Source organism: Cajanus cajan, chromosome 6 (assembly GCF_000230855.2).
Source record: "Cajanus cajan strain Asha chromosome 6, NIPB_CcT2T_4, whole genome shotgun sequence".
In the NCBI taxonomy this organism is placed as follows: domain Eukaryota; kingdom Viridiplantae; phylum Streptophyta; class Magnoliopsida; order Fabales; family Fabaceae; genus Cajanus; species Cajanus cajan.
Genome location: NC_138522.1, coordinates 36,503,615 through 36,527,562, shown reverse-complemented (window position 1 = coordinate 36,527,562; position 23,948 = coordinate 36,503,615). Strand labels below are relative to the sequence as shown.

Here is a 23,948-nt window from a genome sequence, read left to right as displayed (position 1 = left end):
CACCACATGTAATTCTACAGTGCAAGACCATTAAGGTTTTCTTTTTCTTTTTCTTTCCTAAAATTTCTTTTGGTTAAATTCAAATTCAATCTCTTTTTCTTTATTAGTAAAAAAATGTTAAAACCTAAAATCTTGTTTATTCTATCAAACTCCACTGCTAGACCGGTTTTAATGATTCATTAAAATTCAATCTACTAATTAGAAACTAAACACTTGCATTATCACAATGACTTGGCACATGAGTTAATTATAATACCAGAAAATGAAATGTAAACAACTGGTGGTAATGCTGAAAAATATAATGATTGCTGGCAATTACTAAGCGAAGGTACACCGTACACAAATAGTTGTATTGTACTTTTCTCAAACATGTCTTACAATATAAACCTCAACTTCATACGAAGAATGGGTTGTCATCTGTCAATCTACATGGCCAACTGCGACCTATTCACTTTGTTATACGACATGACATCCGAACCAATGCTACCAGCTGTTTCCCTCAGCACCAAAAGGGGTCACCGATAGCAGTTTACTTGTACTTTCCCAAAGCTCACGTGCTAATTTGGCATTACGTGAAAGTGCTGAAGAGTTTATAGTCCTACCCTTCCCCCCAAAAAAGTATGCTCCTGATGTTCCCTGAAAAATGCGAGTCCATTTAACATCATCAACTCAAAGGCAAAAAGAGGAGAATTAAAATTAAAAAAAAAAAATTAGAGCAGGCATGAGAGATCAGTGTAAGCATCAGCATAAAGAATGCCACAACTAATTATTTAGATGAATTATTCAAACTAATGGTGAAATGCAAGGGGCAGTCTGAACTGCTAGGTACAGGTGGATGAAGTGATAAACGCAGAGCTCAAAATTAAGTTATGTTTATGGAGATTGGCATAAGCCCTGCTATTTTATTTTCATAAAATGGAGGAAACAAAAGGATGCTAAAGGGTGTTTCCAGCAATTGGAAGTCAATTAAATAAAAATCTATTTGGATAAACTTCTCTATCAATATTTTTGAGATAAAAATAAAAATAAAAGTAAGTTTCTTTATAAGTTAAAACTAACTAATATATAAACTTATTAGTAATTTTTTGGAAAATATATAAGAAGGCTTCTATAAATTAACTTATACCAAAAAAAAATTAATTTTAGATTGTGAAAAAACATATTTCATTTTTTCTCTCTATATTTTCCTCCCAGAAGTTTCTTTTGATAAAGTTTTTTTAAACAAACCCTAAATGGAATAATCAATATAAGACAGATTTTTTTACTTCCATTAGGCAACGATTACTTTAGTTAAGATGAGAAATTAATGTAGATGGTTTGGTCATTTACAATAATACAACAAACATCATAAATTCACAGATCAATAGTTTGCGGCTGCTGGAGAAATTGGGAAAATTGGGAACCACTGAAGTGATGCAGGACTGGAAATGATTTAGACAGACAGCAAATAAAAAGTAACCTGATACATAGGACAATTTGGCTGACGAGAAATTTCAAGATCAAAATATGCAATAGGAAAATAGCTTTTAAATAACCAGTGTGTGTGGTTCTGGTACCCAGTTCTTGTTGTGGTTCTGGTATGTAATACAACAATTTTAAATTAAAGATGAGTATGCAAATATAGCTTTTAAATAGTAAAATAAAGAGTATAAAACATTTATATATTTTTATGAAAATATTTACAATAAAATAAATTAACAAACTCTCATTTCACAAGGATGGATGAGTTTGATTAAATAGCAAAAAGAAAATAGGAAAATTGAGAGAAAGACGGAAAAATCCCTATAGCTAATATCTGAGGCGGCATACCTAGTTATATCCCAAGTCACACCTAGTTTGTTAGAGTCATACTCAGGTTGTGTATAAATTAAAAAAAATTAAAAAATTGTTGAGTACTCAAGTGTAACTGATGTGTACCAGTACCTTGTACGTTCAGACCATGCTTCAGAGGATTTAGTAGTACAAGAATAACAGAAGGAAAAATATATATTTTTTGTGAGCATACATATTAGTTTCCTATTTTAAGAGAAATTTTATTTCATGAATATTAACGCATAGTTACTCTGGATGAAAATTGAGAGAAACCTATTACCTGAAACCATCCATTTGTGTGTGTTTTATAAAGTGTATCTGGATTCTCTAATGTATGTAAAAGTTTGTTGAAATAATTGACCAATATACTGTTTCCTAGGCCGAGTTCAAGATGAATTACCAATTTACCATCAAAGAAGGGTAAGAATAAATACATGCTGCAAAAAATGTAAATCAATATTAAGTACCAAAGTACTTACCGGTGGAGCTAGGGCAGCATCAATAATAGAGTTAGCCCCACACTCAGGGGATTGCAACAACCGTAGACGTTTCAATACAAAGAATGCCAAACAAGATATTATTGTTGGAAGTTCCCGCATGAGGTTTGTCTTCACAACTCCAGGATCCGCAACACTAATGTGCAACAATACAGAAACTGAATGTAAAAGTTGAAGTAGAATCCTTGATACACGAGAATAAAGATTATACAGAAAGTTTAATAGATTTTGCATCTCTTTTTCTTTCCTTCTATTCTTTGAGAATTTTCATTCCCTTTCACCCAGCAGATTGGATCCTCTAACCAAACAAGCTGGACCCACTCCAATAAAGCCATTATTGGGTTCTACTTAGACAACTCTAGTTCAAAATTGACCACCGGTGGATTAAACGAGTGTAGCTGGTTACATTTAAACTTTTTTTTCTTCTATAAATTGTAAAAACTAAATTATTTCAATAATCGATTATATGAATAATCGATTATTTATAATCATGAAATTTTGTTCGAGTAAGCTTGTTGAAAAGGAATTTTAAGATATTTAATTTTATTTGAATACAACAAAAACAAAAAATCAGCTTCATGTAGTAAATCGGCTTAAAATATACATATATATATATATATATATATATATATATGTATATGTATATTGAAAAATAATCATAAGCTTCAAATTTTCAACTTCTTAAAAAACAGTTTATTTTTCAGGAAAAAAAAATGCTTACAAATTTAAGCTGTTGTTACAAACATACAGCTTATTTTGGGAACAGTTTTTTCCCAGAAAAAACAGCTGAAAGTGGGAAGATAATATTTCCAAACATGCTCTCATTGGATAATTATGCGGTTGTAGCTGGTTCAGAGCAATTTAAAACTCGTGGTCTTTTTTCGGGGGCAAGGAAGGGGGCTGGGGTAAGAAGCCTCACTAGGCACTGATCCTGGTACGGAGCCAAAGATTTGTGACAGACTGACAGTAACATCATTACATCCCAACAACACAGGCTGATAATAAATCTAAGCCTTTAATTGAAAGTCCAAAACCACGAGAATTACAGGTTTGTCAAACATACATGCATGAATTTCACCCATGGCACAAGATTGGCAATCAAGCCACTCTGTGTCCAAATGCTTTCACCAAAAACAAAGAAGCCATGGGCTGGGCAGAAAAATACATAGGAAACCCATTGCACACTTGGATAAACAGTTTAATAAGCACTTATTCAATAAGTTCTTATCAACTGAGAACTTATTCATAAACTTGATTGTATAGCTTATTGAAATAAGTAAAAAGAACTAACTTAAATAGTTTATTGAAATAAGCTAAAAAGAGCTTATAGGAAGTCATAAGCCACTTCCATAAGCTCAAGTAAGCTCTTCCAAATGTCCCCCTAAAACTTGTGAATTAATTCATGAAGGTCTTCAAGTAATAGATGCAAGCAGACGATCATATTCAAACAACATAGTTGACAGTAATGCATTAATTAGTTCACAGTAAAAGTATCCAAAACTTTTACAATACATATAAAAGTACACAGCACTTTTAAACAAGACAGAAAATGAAATAGAAGTAAGCAGCTAAGTAATTACATACCTGACAAATATCTGATGAGATTTTCCCATTAGACAAAGTTGTCTGTGGAGCTCATATGAGAAGAGAAGTAGGCATACTTCAGCAAAATTAAATGCTAGTTAGGACAAAAGACACAAGGTAATTTGTATAACATAATCCAGATTTTTCAGCTTACATTTAGAATACTCATAGATATGAGCACATGGATATGATGAGCACATTGATCTCAAAAATCTCTTCCCAGATACAGTTTCCTCATCAACCTGCACATCAGTGACTAAAGAAACGAGCTTGATCAGTTTCAATAGGAGAAGCGTTGTTGTAGAGACCATGTGACGAACAATTTATGGAAAAAAAATAAAATTAAAATAGTTGAATCATCTGACAATAACATAGACCAAGAAGTAAAGATTATAATGGTTATCCCTACCAGCTCGATGTGTAAAGGACGTTACATTCACAATTTTGGCAGATACAGGGCTACTTGCAAGAAGTGGTAATAGAAGCTTGGTTAAAGCAAATGCGCCAATATAATTTGAACTGATCATCCTGCGAGAAAAAAAAATGTAAACATTTGTACATTTTAAAAGTTACTGCTAATTATAAAACTAAGATACCAAACAAACAAAGAGCTGTATAAAAAAAATGGGGGCAGTGTGACCATCTAGTATATTACGGGAAGGGTATATATAAGCAAGCAAGCAGAGAGGCTGTTTCCAAGACCCTTAAATCTTTAGGTCACAAGGCAACAACCCTACTGTTGCTCAAAGGCTCACCTTCATGGAGTAAACAAGTATAAAATTAGAAAAATAAATCTATTTTTCATATAAACACTTCCATGTGTCTTTCTCAGGTTCAGATTCCATAAAGTTTATGTTGATCATGCAAGTCAACATTGTCTCCAAATTTTTTACATGTGACAAACACTCGTAACCATTTACATAGCTTAAACAGATTATTAACAGTCATGAAGTAATATAATTTGCAAGCATGTGGCCTATGCATTGCACAGCATGCGCAAGCACAAAATTTATTCAATGATAAGGCAAAAATTCTTTAATACTACCAAAGAAGGTTAGAAAAAAAAAATTCTTATTACTTACTGATCGTAGCCCTCAGGTGTAACTCTAGGTGATGTTGCAAGTATTCCAGCATTGTTTATCAGTATTTGTATCGAGCAATGCAAATTAGAATCCGAGAGCCACTGTCGCAAGGACGTTTTGAACTTTACAACTGACTCAATTGATGACAGATCAACCTCAAAAGCTTTGAGTCGGGCATCTTTATTCCAATCTTTGATTTTTCTTATGGTCTATCAGACAGCAGGAACAGTGATAAGAAATTTATGAAGTGTGGAGTCATCATCGCCATGATTTTAAAAAAGTGATGTAGGAAATACCTCTGACAATAACTGTTGTGAACGTCCAACTGCATGCACAACTGGAATCTTAAGTATACATCATTGCATAGACTAGAAGAAGAATGCAAACAAAACATTTTTAACACACTCTTTCCACCACTATTGGGTGAATCTCGTGTGGATTCCACTAAAAAAACTTGGCCGCATTCTTTGCTAGCGTAACTAGTACAGGATTTCACAAAGGGTTTCAATTTTTTCATACTTTCTCTCAAATTACTTTTACATTCCCCTTTTTTTTTTTTATCTTTCTCTTCCCTTTCAATCTCTCTCTTCCTTGCACTCTTCTCACACTCTATAAATGGTGTGAGACAAACATTACACTTTCACAAATAATAAAGAAAAAGTTGAAAAGAGTATATTAATAATAGTGTGCTCTTATCCATTCTTTTGACTAGAAATATGAACTATATATATGATTACTCTAGCATGATTAGCAAAGCAGTTAAAAAAACATGACTAGTATCGAGATTCAAATGAGATTAACAATAAAGTGTTACCAATCACAACAACATATCCTTCCTTCGATAGTTCATACGCAGCGGTTAATCCCAGGCCAGACGTGGCCTACACCAACAAAATTAACCAAAAGTAAAAAGAAATTGAGGAATTCCAATAATAAAATAGATAGAGTATATCTTAGAAAGTGGATTATAGGTCTAACAAAACGGGTTTATAAGGTGAGATTTGTTCCAATACATATATTCTCTATCTTTGCCTTAACTCTAATTGATGTAAAACTTCAATTTTTTTCCAATACATCCACTCACATCCCGTTCAATGGGTTTGGTACATTGATAAATGGAATGTGAATTTTTAAATTGGATTTAAGATAGCTCTCATAACATTTTACAAAGTAGATTATGGGTCTAGTTCAAGCTTACAAAACCAACTTAGATGTGAAAATTGAGTTTTATTTTTTTCCAATATACCTTGTCAAGCTTAACACTATTGGACTTCAAGCATGATAAATGGTTGGTGAGGTTTCTTAATGATAATATATGCAGTTAAATAGTAACACAGCAAAAAATGAATGAATGAATAAATAAAAGGCTTACACCAGTGACAACGCAAACGGGCCTAGAAGAACTTGTGGAAGGGGAGCACCTGGGATAGGAAATGGGTTTGTGAGAGAAGAGGTAGGGTTTGAACAATTGGTAATAAGAAAAAAGAATGGAGAAAGTCCAGAGCAAGGCCATTCTCCAAAATTGTGGTGAGAAAAGGAAAAAGTAAGCCCTCCAGAACTCCTTTACCAACATACACAATCCCATTTTTGCAATTGCAGTTGTTGGGGAGAAAGGAACAATGAAGAGAGTTAGTTTGAGGGAGTGATGGAAGTTGGGTTTGATTTTGTCATATGTTGTGTTTGAGTTGTTAGAGCTACAACGTTGCTTTCGTCCCCTCCTTTCCCGTTCGCCTGTGTCGCTCCCAAACCATTGAAAATGTCAACTTCCAATCTATAAAGTATAAACCAATTACCAAACGCAAATATATAATAACATACACTTCCATTTACAAATTTATTTATTTTTTATTAAAAAAAAAACTAGCATGGTCGTGGCACCATCCCATAGGTTGCATTGAATTTATTTCTTTTTAATAAATTAAAATATTTTTCCTTATATGTTTTGATACCTCATCTACAATTCTTCTATAACTATATGTGCCATTCACAAATTTATGTGAGTAAATAATAATATAACTAAATTTTAAGTATATTATTAGTGTTTATAAAATAAGTGAATTTTAATTTTAATTTCTAAGTTTTTTTATTTTTTTTTAAATGTGTAAATATTGCTTTATATTTTTTTAATATAAATAATTTTTAAAATATTTTTAGTTTTTATAAAATAAGTAAATTTTAATTTTGATTCTTAAAGAAATATTTTTATTTTATATTATTAGTAAATATTATTTTTAGTCTTTATAATATATTTTTGGTTCTTGTAAAAATTATGTAAATTTTAATTTTGGTCTTGAAATTTTTTTCAAAAATATAAAATTACTATTATTGATGCCTAACAATGATTTCCACAAAATTAAAAATAATAATTTTTAATAAATTAACTAAATGACATAATAATTATCATCCAAATTTAACATATACTATTAGTTGTAATTAAATATAAACATTTGTATAAATATCGTTCTAAAAAAAATTAAGATAATTTTTGTAAAATTTTATAATTTTAATTTATTTTTAAATCTTCAATAATTATTAATTAATATAATTAATCTTTCATCATAACTAATTATTATAACTAATTGTTTATTATGTCATGTTATTATAGTTTTTTATACTAATAATTTGTTATATATTTATGTGAGTTTTATAAAAAATTTGGTGGAAATTTTTGGAAAAGTAATATCTCAATACATAATGTAACGACCTCCCAAGTAGGGATGACAAATATACTCGTACCCGCGAGTAAAACCCGAACCCGTCCCGACTTTGACGGGGAATACCCGGTTTGACCGGGTACGGGTACGGGTACAGGTAAAACCCGATATATTAAATCGGGTACGGGTATGTACTTACCCGCCCCGTACCCGTACCCGTACCCGTCCCCGTTTTCATTTTTAATTTAATACCCACTTTTAATTTAATTATATTAAAGAATTTTAGTATTTTTTTATGTGTGATTATTTATTATAATATGAGATAGAAAAATAACCTAATTATAATTATAATATAATTAAAAAATAATTTAAAAATATTATATTTTTAATAAAAATAAAAAATAAAAAAAATTGACGGGTACGGGTACGGGTATACCCGATACCCGACGGGGACGGGGATGGGGATGAAAATCACATACCCGACAGGTACGGGTACGGGGACGGGTATAGATTTGGCTCGCGGGGACGGGGACGGGTATCATGAAACCCGTACCCGCCCCGCCCCGTTACCATCCCTACTCCCAAGGCCGTTACATGGTATAACGCAACTACTAAACATCTCATAAACATACTAAGATAGGTATATAGAAAATATATATACATAAATATAAACAACTAAGTTGTTTGGCAAACAACTATGAATAACGATACTACATAATAATCTACAACAAGGGGCAGTCAACAAAAGAAAACTATCCAACTCCTACGCCACTGGTGACCTTCGCTGCTACACTCCAGCATATCTTTGTCATGCTCTCATATCACGTATGATCATCACAATCCATACCTACATGAAAATATGCAAGGGTAAACTAGGTAAAGCAAATAACACACACATATATATAAAAACATTTTACTATCATCACAGCATACAACACACAACACAATGCAACTTTTAATCAACACAACAACTCATTTCTTCACAATTCAACCAACACAAGAACAACACACAACATCACAACATATTTCAACATTGAATCAACACGGCAACACTATCAACACAATTCAACATATCATCTCTATGCGTTGTTACGCATTTCAACTCGGAATCTTCTACAACACAGGATAAGCACTTTAAGTGGCTAGATCCTACCAAAGCGACAACACAAGTGATCTTTTTGGGCTTGCTAGATCAACAACAAATTAGATATCAATCCACAACACGAAAACACAGTTTCTCAAACTTCATCATTTAAACAAGGAAGTATAGTACTATGTCAGGATAGAATAGCTAGGTACGGGCCTACCACGACATTAGCTAGCTTAACCAAGCCTCCTATTAGATTAGCTCATCGACTATCTTCCAAATACTACAACCTTCCGATACTCAGTTAGGAACAAAATTTCTGACTTCGTATTTTACTCGATTTTGGTCGCTTGTAATCAGTATAGCTTGACCTGACCCCTATACTGTGGTCACTTCATACACATGTGTCTCAACCTTATTCACACAATACCAACTAAGTCCTAAAGGAGAACAACACGACATCCACTCTAAGGGACAACTTCCTATGGAGGGTTTTCAACAAATTAGGCTCTTAGAGCACCACAACACACTCAATCCACACAATGGGATGAGTAATTTTCAAAAACATCTCTGCTAGTCCTAAGTGGTCAATACATCTCATCAACACAACAAAACAACCCAATTACATCAACATTGTTTAACAACACATTTTTAACAACGCAACAACTCAATCAACTAACAATTTTCAACTCATATAGCATCTCTACACAACTCAGTTAGAGCATGCATATCACATCTCACAACTCAATCATCACTACATGCCTCAACAACACACCAATAGTCAACACACGAAGCAACTCAACCAACAAACTTCCAATATACAACTCAACTACACATTCAACCATATAACAACTCAAACATCATATTAGCAACTCATATACAACACAAAACTAAAAACACATTTCTACTACACATAATAGAACCATGCCCGGTAAAATTATTATTTCACATAGCACTAGGCTCACACAAAGAGCTCTAAAGCTTTGTCACGCCCGACATGTGTAAAGTCACACCCGACGTCAGTCTATTAGAGGCCTATGAGGGTAATTACACCTGGCGTGGTAAGTGTCACGCCTGAAGAATTTATCTGAGGGCTCCATGGCCCTCTCATGCCCAACACGGGGTGTCATGCCTGACGCTAAGGCTTGATAGGGACCACCCAAGATAAATCACGCCCAGCGTGATTACCTTGCGCTCGACCTCATATCAGTAGAGACCCAAACCACTCCAACTACTGATATCACGCTCGGCACCACCACCTCCACGTCCAACGCCATTCATCCAAAAAAACCCCAATTTCACTATTCACCTAGCGCAATCAGTTTTGCACCCAATGTGAACATAAAACTTGGACATTTGATGAATGTCTGCCCGGTGCCATAAAGGCACGCCTAATGCAAATTCAAAAACCAATCCTTCAAGTTTGAAAATTTTCATCAAAACTAGCAATCTAAGACATTAACAACACATGCAATCCAAAGATAAGCCAACATATTAACCACATATAGCACAGAAACTCCAAGAATATCAACATGCAACTCTAAATTGTAACATTCTGAATCTTCTACATAGTTAATTATTATTATTTTATATTTATGGAGCTTATTTAATGAAATTTTATAGAACATTTTAGAGATTTTTAAAAAATTAATTTTTATATGAAATTTTATTTTATTTTATTTTTTTAGGCCCAGAATGGGCCGTTCCAAAAAGTAGAACGGGCCGTTCTAGACAAATAAAATGGTCTAAAAACCTTAGTTGAAAACGGGTTGTTCCAATTATGGTCAATGTGTGTTAATATCAACCCTAAAACAGGGCGTTCTGGTTTAAGAACGGGCCGTTCTGGTGTTGAGAACGGGTCGTTTCAGTGATAAATTTTGCACATAATGAATGGCTCCAAAACGGGCCGTTCCGAGTACCCTTGAATGCCTATAAATAGGAGGGAGGGGCTGTGAAAAAAATTGTAACTGACGACGGTAAAAACTTCGAGAGAGAAAGAGAGAGAGAAAGAAAGAGGGAATCCAGAGGAAGAGATTAGCAAGGTTCTGCTTTAGTTTCAGCTCCTTCTTATCGAGGTAAGGGGGAGTGAGAAACCTCGCTCGAGGGTGTGAGAATAATTGTTGGGTAGTCGGATTGGCCCCCAATCTTTTGCTTGATGTATGTTTCTAGCAACATGAATATGTTCTGTTTTACTTTCTGTTTGCTCTACTGTGTTCCTTGTTGGAAGTGATGAATGAATATGTAATTAATTTTGAAAATAAATAAGTTTTAATATGAATAAGAGTGCTCTGTGGATTCTTGTGTGGACCTTATGAGGAATAATTATGACATGACTATGTGAAATATGAACAAATGACATGAGACATGAGAATGGGCTATCGAGATAAGCTATGACTATGAGAATATGAAAATGATGACATGAGGTAATAAACGAAATTCCGTAATAAGTGAAATGTTGAGTCAATAAAATAGTGAATGTATGACATACATCATATACATATATAACTCCAGGTGTGCCGCTTATGCCGCATACCAGTGATGTAACAAGCTATGTGATGAAATGACTTATTCCAGGTGTGCTGCTTAGGCCACATACTAGTGATGTACTGAAATATTTTAGGTGTACCTTAGGGTCATCAGTGATGTTACTGGCTAACAAGGTGTACCTTAGGGTCACCAGTGATGTAACAAGCTAACAAGGTGTACCTTAGGGTCACTAGTGATGTAACAAGCTATGAGAAATGTGAAACTTCCATATGGCGCCACATGCATGTATTTAAGAGTTGAGTTCATGACATCATTGCATGATAAATGAGTGTATATGTGATATTGATTGTGTATGTGTATTGTTTACATGTCTTATGTTTGTTGTGTGTGTGTATGCTATTTAACCTTTATTTCTGCACTTGGAACCGAGTGAGATATTTCTCACTCCCTTGTTATTCTTGTACATGTTTAAATTGTGTTGCAGGTGATCATCATCATGGGGATGTTGGTGATGAGGCTTAAGGTTTCAGTTGGGCATGCTCTTATAGGATATGTGACATCGGAGCATAACTAGACTTAGTTCAGGATGTTATTATTTTGAAAACCTTGGTTTCTTTTCTTTTGTAATTTCTAGCGAAGGTATAACGTAAATAAAGTCTATAGTGAGTGTATTGTAAATTTTGAATGTTCTTGATGAAAGGCCAAAGTATGCATCTTTGTTATATTTTTATTACATGATTTGGAAGTTATAAATTAATTCCTAACTAGGAGGCACTGCTACCTTTACTGGAACTAATCTATATTTCCTTTATTATTTTTTATGATTTCTTGAGTTTTGATACTTACATGTTGATTTTTTATAGTTTATGAGTTACGAATGTGAACCTTCTATGTTATGATATTTGAGACATTCGTTTTATACATGAAAGATGTTATTAAACTATGAAAGATTTTATTTACTCAAAAAGAAAAAAAATTATTGTTTACATTTATTGTGTATTAATGTTGGGGTAGAGGGTGTCACATAAATCACTCAAATCATCTCTCTTTCCAAAACAACTCAAAAAGCCACTTTCAACTCCAACTTTCTCAACTTAAAACCCACACTCAACCAACGATTTCAAACAGCACACAACTCATACTTCAGTTTAACATTTAATAGCGAAAATTCTAGCTTCCCTTACCTCGAATGAATCGAAGCAGGATCTCCGAGCTACACCGAGGAAGAAAAAAAGAAAACTCAACTCTGTATGACCCCGAAGACTTGATTCAAGGTTCTCCACCACCTGAATCACACAACACTACTTAGAAATAGGTATGGCAATCTAACCCGCCCCCGTGGGTACCCGCCCGAACCCGCCCGAACCACCCCGATTTGGATGGGGAAAACCCGTGTTTATCAGGTTCGGGTTCGGGTTTGGGTTTTCCCCGGTTGATAAAATCGAGGGCGGGGCAGGGGCGGGGATGTTAATACCCACCCCACCCCCGCCCCCATACCCGCCCCCGTCCCCGCTCTGCTCTGCTTAATAATATAATTAAAAAATTATTTGTATATATATATATATATAAACCAAAGGTATAAATATTTATATGTAAAAATTTATATTATTTTACTTTTCTTTTATTTTTTTAAATTTGTTCATATTTATTTAAAAGAAAAAAAAGAAGAAAAAAAATAGGAGCGGGGGCGGGGGCGGGGCAGGAAACCCGAACCCTGACGGAGGCGGGGATGGGGACCCAGATTTTATCCCCGACGGGTATCGGGGGCGGGGGCGAAGGCGGTTTAAATTTGCAGGGGCGGGGGCGGGGAATGTAAAACTCACCGTCGCCCCGCCCCGTTGCCATGCCTACTTAGAAATGAAACGGGGAAGAAAGGACAAGGAGATTGAAAGGAAAGAGTTCACGGACCAGAGTCCCTCTCTTTTAAGATCTTTCTCACACATAACAATATTTTTCAATAAACGTTTGTGTAAATATCACTCTAAAACAAAAACAAAAATTTAAGATAAGATTTTGCAAAATTTGTTGTTTTAATTTGTTTTAAAACCTTCTCCAACTATTAATTAATATAATTAATCTTTCATCTTAACTAATTATTTATTATATCATGTTATTATAGTTTTTATATTAATAATCTTCTATATATTTATGTCAATTTTATTAAAAAAAATGGTTAAAATTTATTAAAAAAAAAGTAATATATCAATACATAACATTACTTTTCAATAAATTTTTTTCCATCAAATATTAATTAGTATAAATATTTTACATTAATTTTGGTTTATATTTTTATTTTTCTAAAATTAGTAACTATTATTTTTAGTTTTTATAATATATTTTTGATTCTCATAAAAAAATGTGTAAATTTTAATTTTAGTCCTAAAACGCTTTTTTTTTATCTTTCTAAAATATAAAAATCACTATTATTGGTGTGTAACGATGATTTAAAAAAAAATTCAAATAATTATTTTTAATGATTCAATTAAATGACATTGTAATTATCATCCAAATTTAACATTTAGAACTAGTAGTAATTAAATATAAACGTATGTGTAAATATCACTCTAGAACAAAATAATTATAAGATGATTTTTTGTAAAATTCTATAATTTTAATTTCTTTTAAAACCTTCAATAATTATTAATTAGTATGATTAAAATTTCATCATAACTATTTTTTTCATCAAATATTAATAATTAATATAAATATTTTACATGAATTTTGGTTCTTGAATTTTTTTCTCTATTTTAATTTTCTAAAATTAGTAAATATTATTTTTAGTCTGTATAATATATTTTTGTTCGTATAAAAAATGTGTAAATTTTAATTTTAGTCTTGAAAAATATTATTTTATTTTTATCTCTCTAAAATATAAAATAATAACTTTTAATGACTCTATTAAATGACATAATAATTATCATCCAAATTTAAGATATACAGTTAGTTGCAATTAAAAATAAATATTTGAGTAAATATCGTTCTAGAACAAAATATTTTTAAGATAATTTTTATAAAATTTATAATTTTAATTTATTTTAAAACCTTTAATAATTATTAATTAATATAATTAAGCTTTCATTATAACTAACTATTATAACTAACTGTTAATTATTTCATGTTATTATAGTTTTTCTTATATTAATAATTTTTTATATATTTATGTGAGTTTTATAAAAACAAATTGATGAAAATTTTTGGAAAAGTAATATCTCAATATATAACATTATTTTTCAATAATTTTTTTCATTAAATATTAATAATTACTATAAATATTTTATATGAATTTTGGTTCTTGAAGTTTTTTTCTCTATGTTTACTTTTTTTAAAATTAGTAAATATTATTTTTATTTTTTAGAATATATTTTTTGTTCTTATAAAATAGGTGTAAATTTCAAATTTGGTCATGAAAAATATTTTTTATTTTTATTTCTCTAAAATATAAAATGGTGCCTAATTATGATTTCAATAGAATTAAAAATAATAATTTTTAATGACTCAATTAAATAACATAATAATTATCTTCCAAATTTAACGTATATAATCAATTCCAATTAAATATAAATGTTTGTATAAATATCGCTTTAGAGCAATTTTTTTTTTAAGATAAGTTTTTGTAAAATTTTACAATTTTAATTTATTTTAAAACCTTCAATAATTAATAATGAATATAATTTATATTTCATTATAACTAATTATTATAATTAATTGTTTACTATGTCATGTCATTATATTTTTTATATTATTAATTTGTTATATATTTATGTGAGTTTTATAAATAAAAATGGTAAATGTTTTTGGAAAAGTAATATCTCAATACATAATATTATTTTTTAAAATAATTTTTTCATTAAATATTAATAATTAGTATAAATATTTAACATGAGCTTGGTTCTTGAAATTTTTACTCTATTTTCATTTTTTTAAAATTAATAAATATTATTTTTAGTCTTTACAATATATTTTTGGCTTTTTGTAAAATATGTGCAAATTTTAATTTTGATGCTGAAAAATATTTCTCTTTTTGTTTTTTATCTCTTTAAAATATAAGATCATTATTACTAATGCTTAACGATGATTTTAACAAAATTAAAAATAATGACTTTTAATGATTCAATTAAATGACATAATAATTATTATTCAAATTTAACGTATACAATTAATTGTAATTAAATATAAATATTTGTATAAATATTATGCTAGAACAACAATTTTAAGATAATTTTCCTAAAATTTTTAAGATAATTTTCCTAAAATTTTATAATTTTAATTTATTTTAAAACCTTCAATAATTTTTAATTAATATAATTAATCTTTTATTATAGCTAATTATCATAACTAATTATTTATTATTTCATTTTATTATAATTTTTTATATTAATAATTTGTTATATATTTATGTGAGATTTATTAAAAAGCTTGGTGAAAATTTTTGGAAACGTAATATCTAACACATAACATTATTTATTGGTATTTACATGTCATTTATTTATTAATTAAGCTCGTACAATATATTAATAACTCTTTTATTTTTTATTTTATTTCTTCATTTTAAACTTAAATATTGTTGTTTTTCTCTTTTTGAATTCATACAAAAATTAGATAATTTGTTTTCAAAATTAATTATTTTTAAACAACTATTTATTTTTGTAACGTGAAAAAAAAATATAGGTGATTTAGTAGCCCAGAACGGGCCGTTCCCAATCTGGAACGGGCCGTTCCATGCTTCTGAATTGATCTATAAAACGTAGCTAAGAACGGGCCATTCTGGAGGGAGAACGGGCCGTTCCAAATTCCAAAACGGGTCGTTCTAGTTGGAGAACGGGCCGTTCCAGAGGGAGTACGGGCCGTTCTGGATGGAGAACGAGACGTTCTGGATGAATACTAGAACGGGCCGTTTTAATTTCAGAATGGGCCGTTCTGCATGTGATTTTTGTACATGTTGAGGGAGAGTAGAACGGGCCGTTCCGGTTTCGGTACAGGCCGTTCTGGCCACTCCGGAACTTCTATAAATAGGGGTTGGGGGTAGTTGAGGAGAACAAGTTTTTAGAGAAAAGTTTTAGAGAAAAGGGCTTTGGGTCTGTGAGCTCCTTTCTCTCCCAAATTTCTCTGTATGATTCCTTTTCTCCTCTAGATCACTGATGCCTTCTGTCTTTCCTTGAAATTCAAATTAGGAAGCTTACTTTGGGAGGAATGAAGTTCCAGGTTGAGCTTTAGAAGAGAGTTCTACTTCTTCTTAGTTATTGGCTATTTTGAGTCAATCTTCAAGTGAGGGAAGCTAGAATGTTTGTTATTTAGGTTGCATGTGAGTTTACAAACTCAATAGGTGCATGAATGTTGAGAATCCATAGATGGATTGAAGAAAATCTCATTTTTTTTGGGGGTTTTGAGAAAAAGGAAGATTTTGATGATTTTGATGCATATGTTGGATGCATGTGAGATTTAAGTTTATTTTGAGTCGTATGGAGCCTATGCATTGTGTTTTGTGTTTGCATGTGGCTGAATTTGTTAGTTTGGATGAGAGTTTTAAACTCTCTAACTGGGATTTAGGCCGGGCGCAGGTTGAGCGTGCCAGACGTGGAAGAGTTTAGGGCTTTCGGGTTGGATGTTGGGCTAGGCGTGATTTGGTTGCGTCAGGCGTGGAGACTCTTAGGAGTCTTTGTCTCAAGGACACCGAGCGTGAGTTGAATGCGCCGGGTGTGGATGAGTTTTAGGACTCTCAGGTTGGGATTAGGCTGGGCGAGCTCAGGCTGCGCCGAGCATGAATATGTTTATAAATAATTGATTTAAATTGATGCTTATGCATGTTTAAAGTTGAAATTTTAGATCATGTATGTATGATATATGATGTATAGTGTAGTGTGATTCATATGTATGCTTTGTGATGATACGTATGAATGTCTAAATATGATATGACATGTGTATATGTTCATATGGGTATGTTTGTTGATCATAATGGTGGGTAGACCATATATGATGTATGATGCATTATTGCATGTGATGTCTTATGACATGTGTATGGTTGTTGATCATGATGGTGGACAGACCATGTATGATGTATGATGCATATTGCATGTGATGCCTTATGGCATAAGTCTAGCCTAGGACTTGAGGAGAGGAAAAATATTTTCGAACTGGAAGAGCTCACATAGAGTCTCTTAAGAGTGGTGCTTGGATAGGCCACTGATATATGAGAGTGGTGCTCAGGGAGGCCACTGGATTTAGGAAAGTGGTGCTCAGATAGGCCACTAGGTTGGGTGAGTCTCCTCTAAGTCCTTAGCTAGTGTTGGAGCAGGGTATGAGGTCGAGGGTTATTCCCTTAACCAAGTACTCGGGAAGGTGCGTGGATCCTTGTGTATAGTCGGTGGGCGAACTCCATAATTGACTTGGTTATGCATGCCAAGGTCGTGGTAAGCCCGTACCCAGCTGTGTTATACCTGACGGTGGATCTGGACTTCTAATTGTGTAAGTGACATCATCCGAGTAAACTCGAGTGAGGATTATATCCTATTTAGTTGTGACCGAGCGGGCACATTGGGAGTGAAAATGGTTGGGGTGGTTTCGGTAGGATGGAATATCACTTATACAACTCTATTGTTATGGAGATCTCCTAGGTGTATGCGTGACGATGCATTAGATGATTGATATGCATTGATATCTGTCATGAGATACATTTATTGCATGATTATTAATATGATGAAATGTGGTGTTTGACTTCATGATTGGTGGATTTTATTTTATGCATGAGTAGTATTGGATAGAGTGTATGGTGTGACTCTATAAATATGATTGATAGTTGGATGATGTGTAGTATAGATTTTATTCTATACTTGTATGATTGGTTTTGAACTCTAGCTTACCCTTCTGTTTCCATGTGGTGGAACTGCGATGATCATACTTGGTATGAGAGCAGGTTAGGGCTAGCTTGGAGTTGAGGTGTCCGTTGCGAGACCGGAAGTTTTGATCCTCATGTTAGAGTTACCATTTTGGGTAACGATTTTGTCTGTGTTTGACCGACACTAGGGAATATTATTTTTGGGATGACTGTACATATATGGAGTTCTATTTTATAACTAGAAACTTAGTTATTTTCATTTTTATTTGTACATGTATGTATGAGTTATCCAGCTTAATATTTCTCTTAGTTTCACTAGCAGTTGTGCGATTCCACTAAGTGTAGAGACTATGGCAGGTCGTTACAATTTTTCATTTTTAAAATATTAATCAAAATAAAAATCCCTAAAATTATTTTAATATTTATATTTTAATTAAACAACATAGAAAAAATATATATTACTCTTTAGAATTGGCACTAGTACATATTTTTATTTTTAGATTTTTAAATTTTTATTATATATATTTTATAAATTATTTTCAACTATTTTAGATTATTAATATATTATAATTTTAGTATTATTATTTTTTTTAACTTAAAGTATTAGTCTATTATTCATTTTTTATTTTGTTAATGTATTATTATTGTAGTAATATTTTTATTTTTCTTCTATAATTTTTTTATTACTTGAAGGCCTTTTGGGGTTTTTTCGATGTTGAACAGTAACTCTCTCTATAATTAATCTATGTATGGTTTTAATTTTCTTTTCCTTCTACACCCCTATGGTCATTTAGTGTTGCTATAGTTATAGACATAAAATTTGAATTCATTAATCTTATTGTTGCTTTCTTTTTCATGTAAAATCCTTAGATTCATGGATATGACAATGGCAAATCTAGATTAAGGGTGGTTTGATGGTTCTGCAAACAATTGTAGAGAAGAAAAGTGTGACAAGAGTGTAACAAAGGAAGAAGATTTTACTTTTATTTTTTATTTTTTATTTTTTATTTATAATTTTTTATATTTATTTTTTTTGTTGTGTAATTTAATTTTTTTACTTATTTGTACTAGATTGGACTTTTATGTTAAATGAGATAAAGTGACAAATTTAAAGTTTATGAGGAAGAAATTAATGAATAAAGAAAAAAAGGATGACAAAATTGGGTATTCATATTTTTTAATTATTTTTAGTTTCTATAGTTTAAGATAAATCTTTTTAATCTTTATACTTACTGTGAGGTTTGACTTGAAAGGGGGTTCTCTAGGTAGATACCCAGTTTGACCCTAAAGGAAATAACATATAAGGTTTCTATTTTGAATATAACCTCATAAACTCTTTCCTTCAACTTTTTAGAGAGATGAGTCTAGAGGGAAGGTCTCTAGTCTGTGAGCTCTTTTTCTCTTAATCTTCTTCTCTTCTTCTTCACAATTCTCTTATAAGTGGTGTTGTTGTGATTCAAGTAGTGGAAACCTCGAATCAAGTCGTTAAATTTGTGTAGAGCCGATCGTTCTTCTTTTACCTTGGAGTTCTTTAGTTTCACTCCATTTTGAGGTAAGGGAAGCTAGAATCTTGAATTCTTATTGAAACATTGGATTATTGAATGAATTAAAAGCTTATTGTTGATGAAATTTCAGAAATCTATAGCTGTGGGGATGGATTCAAAGGGGTTGCTTGTTGAAAATTAGGGTTTTGGTGTTATTAGTGAAAGGTTGAAATGTTGATGATTTCTTTGAGTTTTTGATGCTTGCATGTGGTTCTTTTTGTTGTGATCGAGTCGACGCTTCGAGCGTGAAAATGATTGGGTTGGTTCGGTAGGGTAGAAATCACTTAGATTGCTCATGTTGTTAGGAGATCTCCGTAGGTGAATGCATGACGACGCATTGATTGATATATTTGCATATGATGTGTGTTGAGGTGTGTTCATATGTATTGTTGATGTTTTGTGGGACATGATTGGATGAGGTACAAGTTTGCTTCGAGTGTGTTAGATTTCATGTATGATATATGGTGTGTTGTATATTATAGATTTATTTTCTATATGTGCATATTTTTGAACTCTAGCTTACCCTTTTTATTTATATGGTGGTTTGGACTACGATGATCATACATTGTATGAGAGCATATTAGAGCTAGGCTTGAGGAGCTGTTGTGGGCAAATGTTGTGATCCTTTTTGACGACGGTGCTACTGATATAGCTTGTATAGTCATGCTTGATTGACACTTAGGATTCTATACTATTTTATATTGGATGATTGTACATATATGGCATATATTTATAAAGTTGTTTCTTAGTTGCTTTTATACTTATATACTCAGCATAGTGTGCATATCCATGTATAGTGAGTATAAAATCTTAAGCATGTGAGTAGTTTCGCTATTATTTGAGGATTTCCACGAAGTGTATCAACCATGTAGGGTTGTTACATTTACAATTTTTAATTCTTTTAGTCTCTACTATTTTTTTTTATAACATTGTCACCTTTGTGTTGACATGACAGAAGCATTCAACTTTATATTTCTATTGTCTAATTTATTTTGTTGAAATTATCCTAAATTTGACCCTTGACGCTTCGCATCTTTTTTTTACTCTTGCTTGCAATGTCCATTGGTGAGACACATTTTTTTACTTTCATGAAATTAAAATTTTTTATCATGTCGATACAAAATAGATGATGTTAAAAAAATTAGCAATAGAGACTAAAAAGGATTAAAAATGGCAAGTTTAAGAACTAAAAAGGTATATCTTAAACTAGGAGTTTTTGTTGGGTGTTTATTATTGCTCGGAGCAACATGATGTGTTGTATGTAGAAATTACAATTTTGTTAGATGGTATGAAAGTTTGTTGGGATGTAGGTTATCGTGAGTCGATGTGTTACTCGGACTCACTAACTCTCATAAATATGGTTAAGAAAAGACCATCGTGATTTCGTAAGTATAGTAATGAGATTCATTTAATCTAGACGTGGCTTGGTAGGGCTTAACATGTAGCCTGCACCATACTCTTCATAAGGGAAATCAATGTGTAGATGTTTTAGCTAAGAAGGAGCTACTTTGGTAAGTTCTTTGGAGGTTCTACATGATACTCCAATGAGTTGTAGTTTCAATTACAGGAAGATGTTATAGGGGTTGCATTTCCTAGAGTTTTATTGTTTTGCATTTCCCTCTTCTCTAATTGCTTGTCTTTTTCTTGTTTCTTCAAGATCTTGTTATAAAAAAATTATAGACAAAAAATGATTAATAAAGATAAGTATAGGAACTAAAAATGCATATTTCAAAGTATAAAAACTAAAAGGTAAAGTAAAACTATATGAACTAAAAATATTTCAACCTTAAAAAATTATTTACTCAATTTTGTTAAACTTTAAATAGTCATTGTAATGATTAACTGAAATTTCAAATCTATCACCTTATCAACTTCTTATAGGTACAAAATGTTCATGTAGCTAAGACAAACATTATTGAACCACAATAATGATTTATAATTATCTTAAATAAGATCTCGAATTCAAGTCTTACATATGAAAAAAATGTGGTTGTGAAGGAAAACTTTACTATAAAGATGACCAGTCAAATACTCGACAAAGATTAATAATTAACGAAGTAAATAAACACTTTGTACCATAGCCATGACCGTGACAGCGGCAAGGCCAATGAGATCACTGTTTAGGTCCCTACAAACATTTTTTTTATTATATATTATTCAAAAATAATTGATTTAAATTATTGGATTATATATTTTATAATTAATTTGTTAGTTAATTATACAATTTAAAATTATGCATATACATAAATATTATAATAAATTAATTAAGAAGTCGACCAATCATTTAGAAAATTATAGATATAAAATAAAGTATATTTTTTAACTAAAAAATGATATTAGAATAAAATGAATAAAGAAAATAAATTTTATAAAAATAGCATGACATATAAAAAATTATTTTGATGAAATCATACATTTATTTAAAGATATAAGGGTAAGCAAAACTTTCAAAAGAATATACAAAAAGAAAGTATAGGATTAAAGACAACTATACTAATCATGGATACCAAATTGCAAACCAACAATAAAGTATGTCATGGTTCACAACATATCATCACAACAAAACACCTCAACATGACATTAACAAGTTTTAAAGACAAACAACTCAAGCATATTAAGTTTACATCGCAACCATGTCATTCAACAATATAATCACCAAAGCATATGAACAACACCAAATCACACCACATCATATGCATACACCTCAACTAATACATTGTCATTCACCTATAGAGACCTCCTACAATAGGGTGAATAGTATAAATGGCTTGATCTTATCAATCCAACATGACCTTTTTACATTTGTTAGGTCAACAGTCAAATTGAGATACCAATTCCTAACAACATGGTTTCTCGAATGTAGTCACTTAAACTAGGAAGTCTATTATTTTTGTTAGGGTAAAACAATTTGATTATGAATTTATCACGACATTAACTTATAACACTAAATCCTTTATGGAATCCTTTATGGAATTAGCTTACTGACTACCTTCCAAATACTATGTCCCTCCAGTACTCAATTAAAGACTAAGTTCTCAATCTTGTATTTTACTCAGTTGGTCACTTTATACAAGTATGCCTTAATTGTCCATATATGAATCAACATTGGTCACTATTAATCAATATAGTTTGACTTGACCCCTATATTGTAGTCACTTATAGTTGGTATGTCTAGACTTGATCCATATACCGTATCAACTAAGGTTCTAGAGGAGACTCAATAATCCATTCCATGAGATAACACATACTCAAGAAGGGTTTTTCAACAATTGGGCTCATGGAGAACCATACCAATATCCACACAGTGGGATATCCAACTTTCAAAAACAACATCTTCTTTAGTCCTAAGTCAATCAACATGCCTAAATGCATATAGTACTCTCAACATCAACACCTCAACTGATTAACAAATTATGCCTAAATGCCCTAAAAATTCTAGCATCACACCTCAACAACATACAATCATCTATATGCATTACCCTAGGCCAATGGATATAGATTTAACAACATTAATCAACTTATAGTATACCAATGCATTTCAACAAACTCAACCATACAATCATCTATATATATTATTCTAGATCAATGTACATAAAAAAATATCACAAATCACCAATCAATATACAACATAAAACAAATTCACATAACCTATTCATGTTCACCATTTAATCATACAAATAATGAGAATTTTATTGGATTGAGCACTTATCACTAGACCAAAAACTATAGTTGATAGTCAACGTGCAATTTTTTCTACTTAATCGTAGCAACCCAAGTGTCATGTGACTTGACTACTCTAAACCTCTACCATGGGACAATTGATGCCACCTGACAAACAAATTTTCAAAGCAACCTATGCTAGGTGCCACACAACTTATGTCCGACGACATTAAGGCATGAAACTCTTTGTCTCACCCACACTCGACTCCATACAACCTGCTCCCAGCATTGATTATGTATAGACCATTGAACCATCACACCTAGCGTGACAAAGTCTCATACTAATAACGATGTCGAACGTTATCAAATAAAATTAAGTTTCCCCTCTGAAAATTATTTGGAGTATAGGGAACAACCTAGGTCATCTCTATAGAGAACACAATTCACAGGAACTTGAATTTGATCAAGAATTAGAGAGGGAAATTTTTATTGAACACTTTATGTGCAGTAATTATTAATTGAAATTTAAACTCTCAAGATCACGAATTTTAAAATCCAAATTCCAACATTTAATATTTAATTTAAATTAAAGAATGAAGAACGCAATCATGCTCCATGAAAACCCTACGAAGACAAATATGTTTTGTATTGTTCCAATCCAAATTGAATCCAATTCGATGTTCTAAAATTAATTATGTTCTTTAATTAA

At 31.6% G+C, this 23,948-nt stretch overlaps 1 protein-coding gene across 1 annotated transcript; it reads right to left on the bottom strand.

Annotated features, from left to right (window-relative positions):
• Positions 1 to 284: 284 nt before the first annotated feature.
• On the bottom strand, positions 285 to 6,758 carry LOC109797908 (uncharacterized). Its single transcript, XM_020358067.3, has 9 exons — positions 6,348 to 6,758; positions 5,790 to 5,856; positions 5,272 to 5,300; positions 4,976 to 5,184; positions 4,303 to 4,421; positions 4,048 to 4,149; positions 3,894 to 3,969; positions 2,292 to 2,445; positions 285 to 636 (listed from the first exon to the last, which is right to left on the bottom strand). Exons 1-9 carry the CDS (start codon positions 6,558 to 6,560, stop codon positions 484 to 486), a joined length of 1,122 nt encoding a protein of 373 aa, XP_020213656.2. The 5' UTR covers positions 6,561 to 6,758; the 3' UTR covers positions 285 to 483.
• Between the last annotated feature and the right edge of the window lie 17,190 nt (positions 6,759 to 23,948).

Bases quoted from the DNA above. Each gene is read 5' to 3' on its own strand.
- LOC109797908 (XM_020358067.3), bottom strand. From the start codon at position 6,560: ATGGGATTGTGTATGTTGGTAAAGGAGTTCTGGAGGGCTTACTTTTTC. The intron at 5,301-5,789 runs GTAACACTTTAT...TTGTGCATGCAG, and splicing joins AGGATATGTTGTTGTGATTG to TTGGACGTTCACAACAGTTA. The intron at 3,970-4,047 runs GTAAGCTGAAAA...ATTTTGCTGAAG, and splicing joins TATCTATGAGTATTCTAAAT to TATGCCTACTTCTCTTCTCA.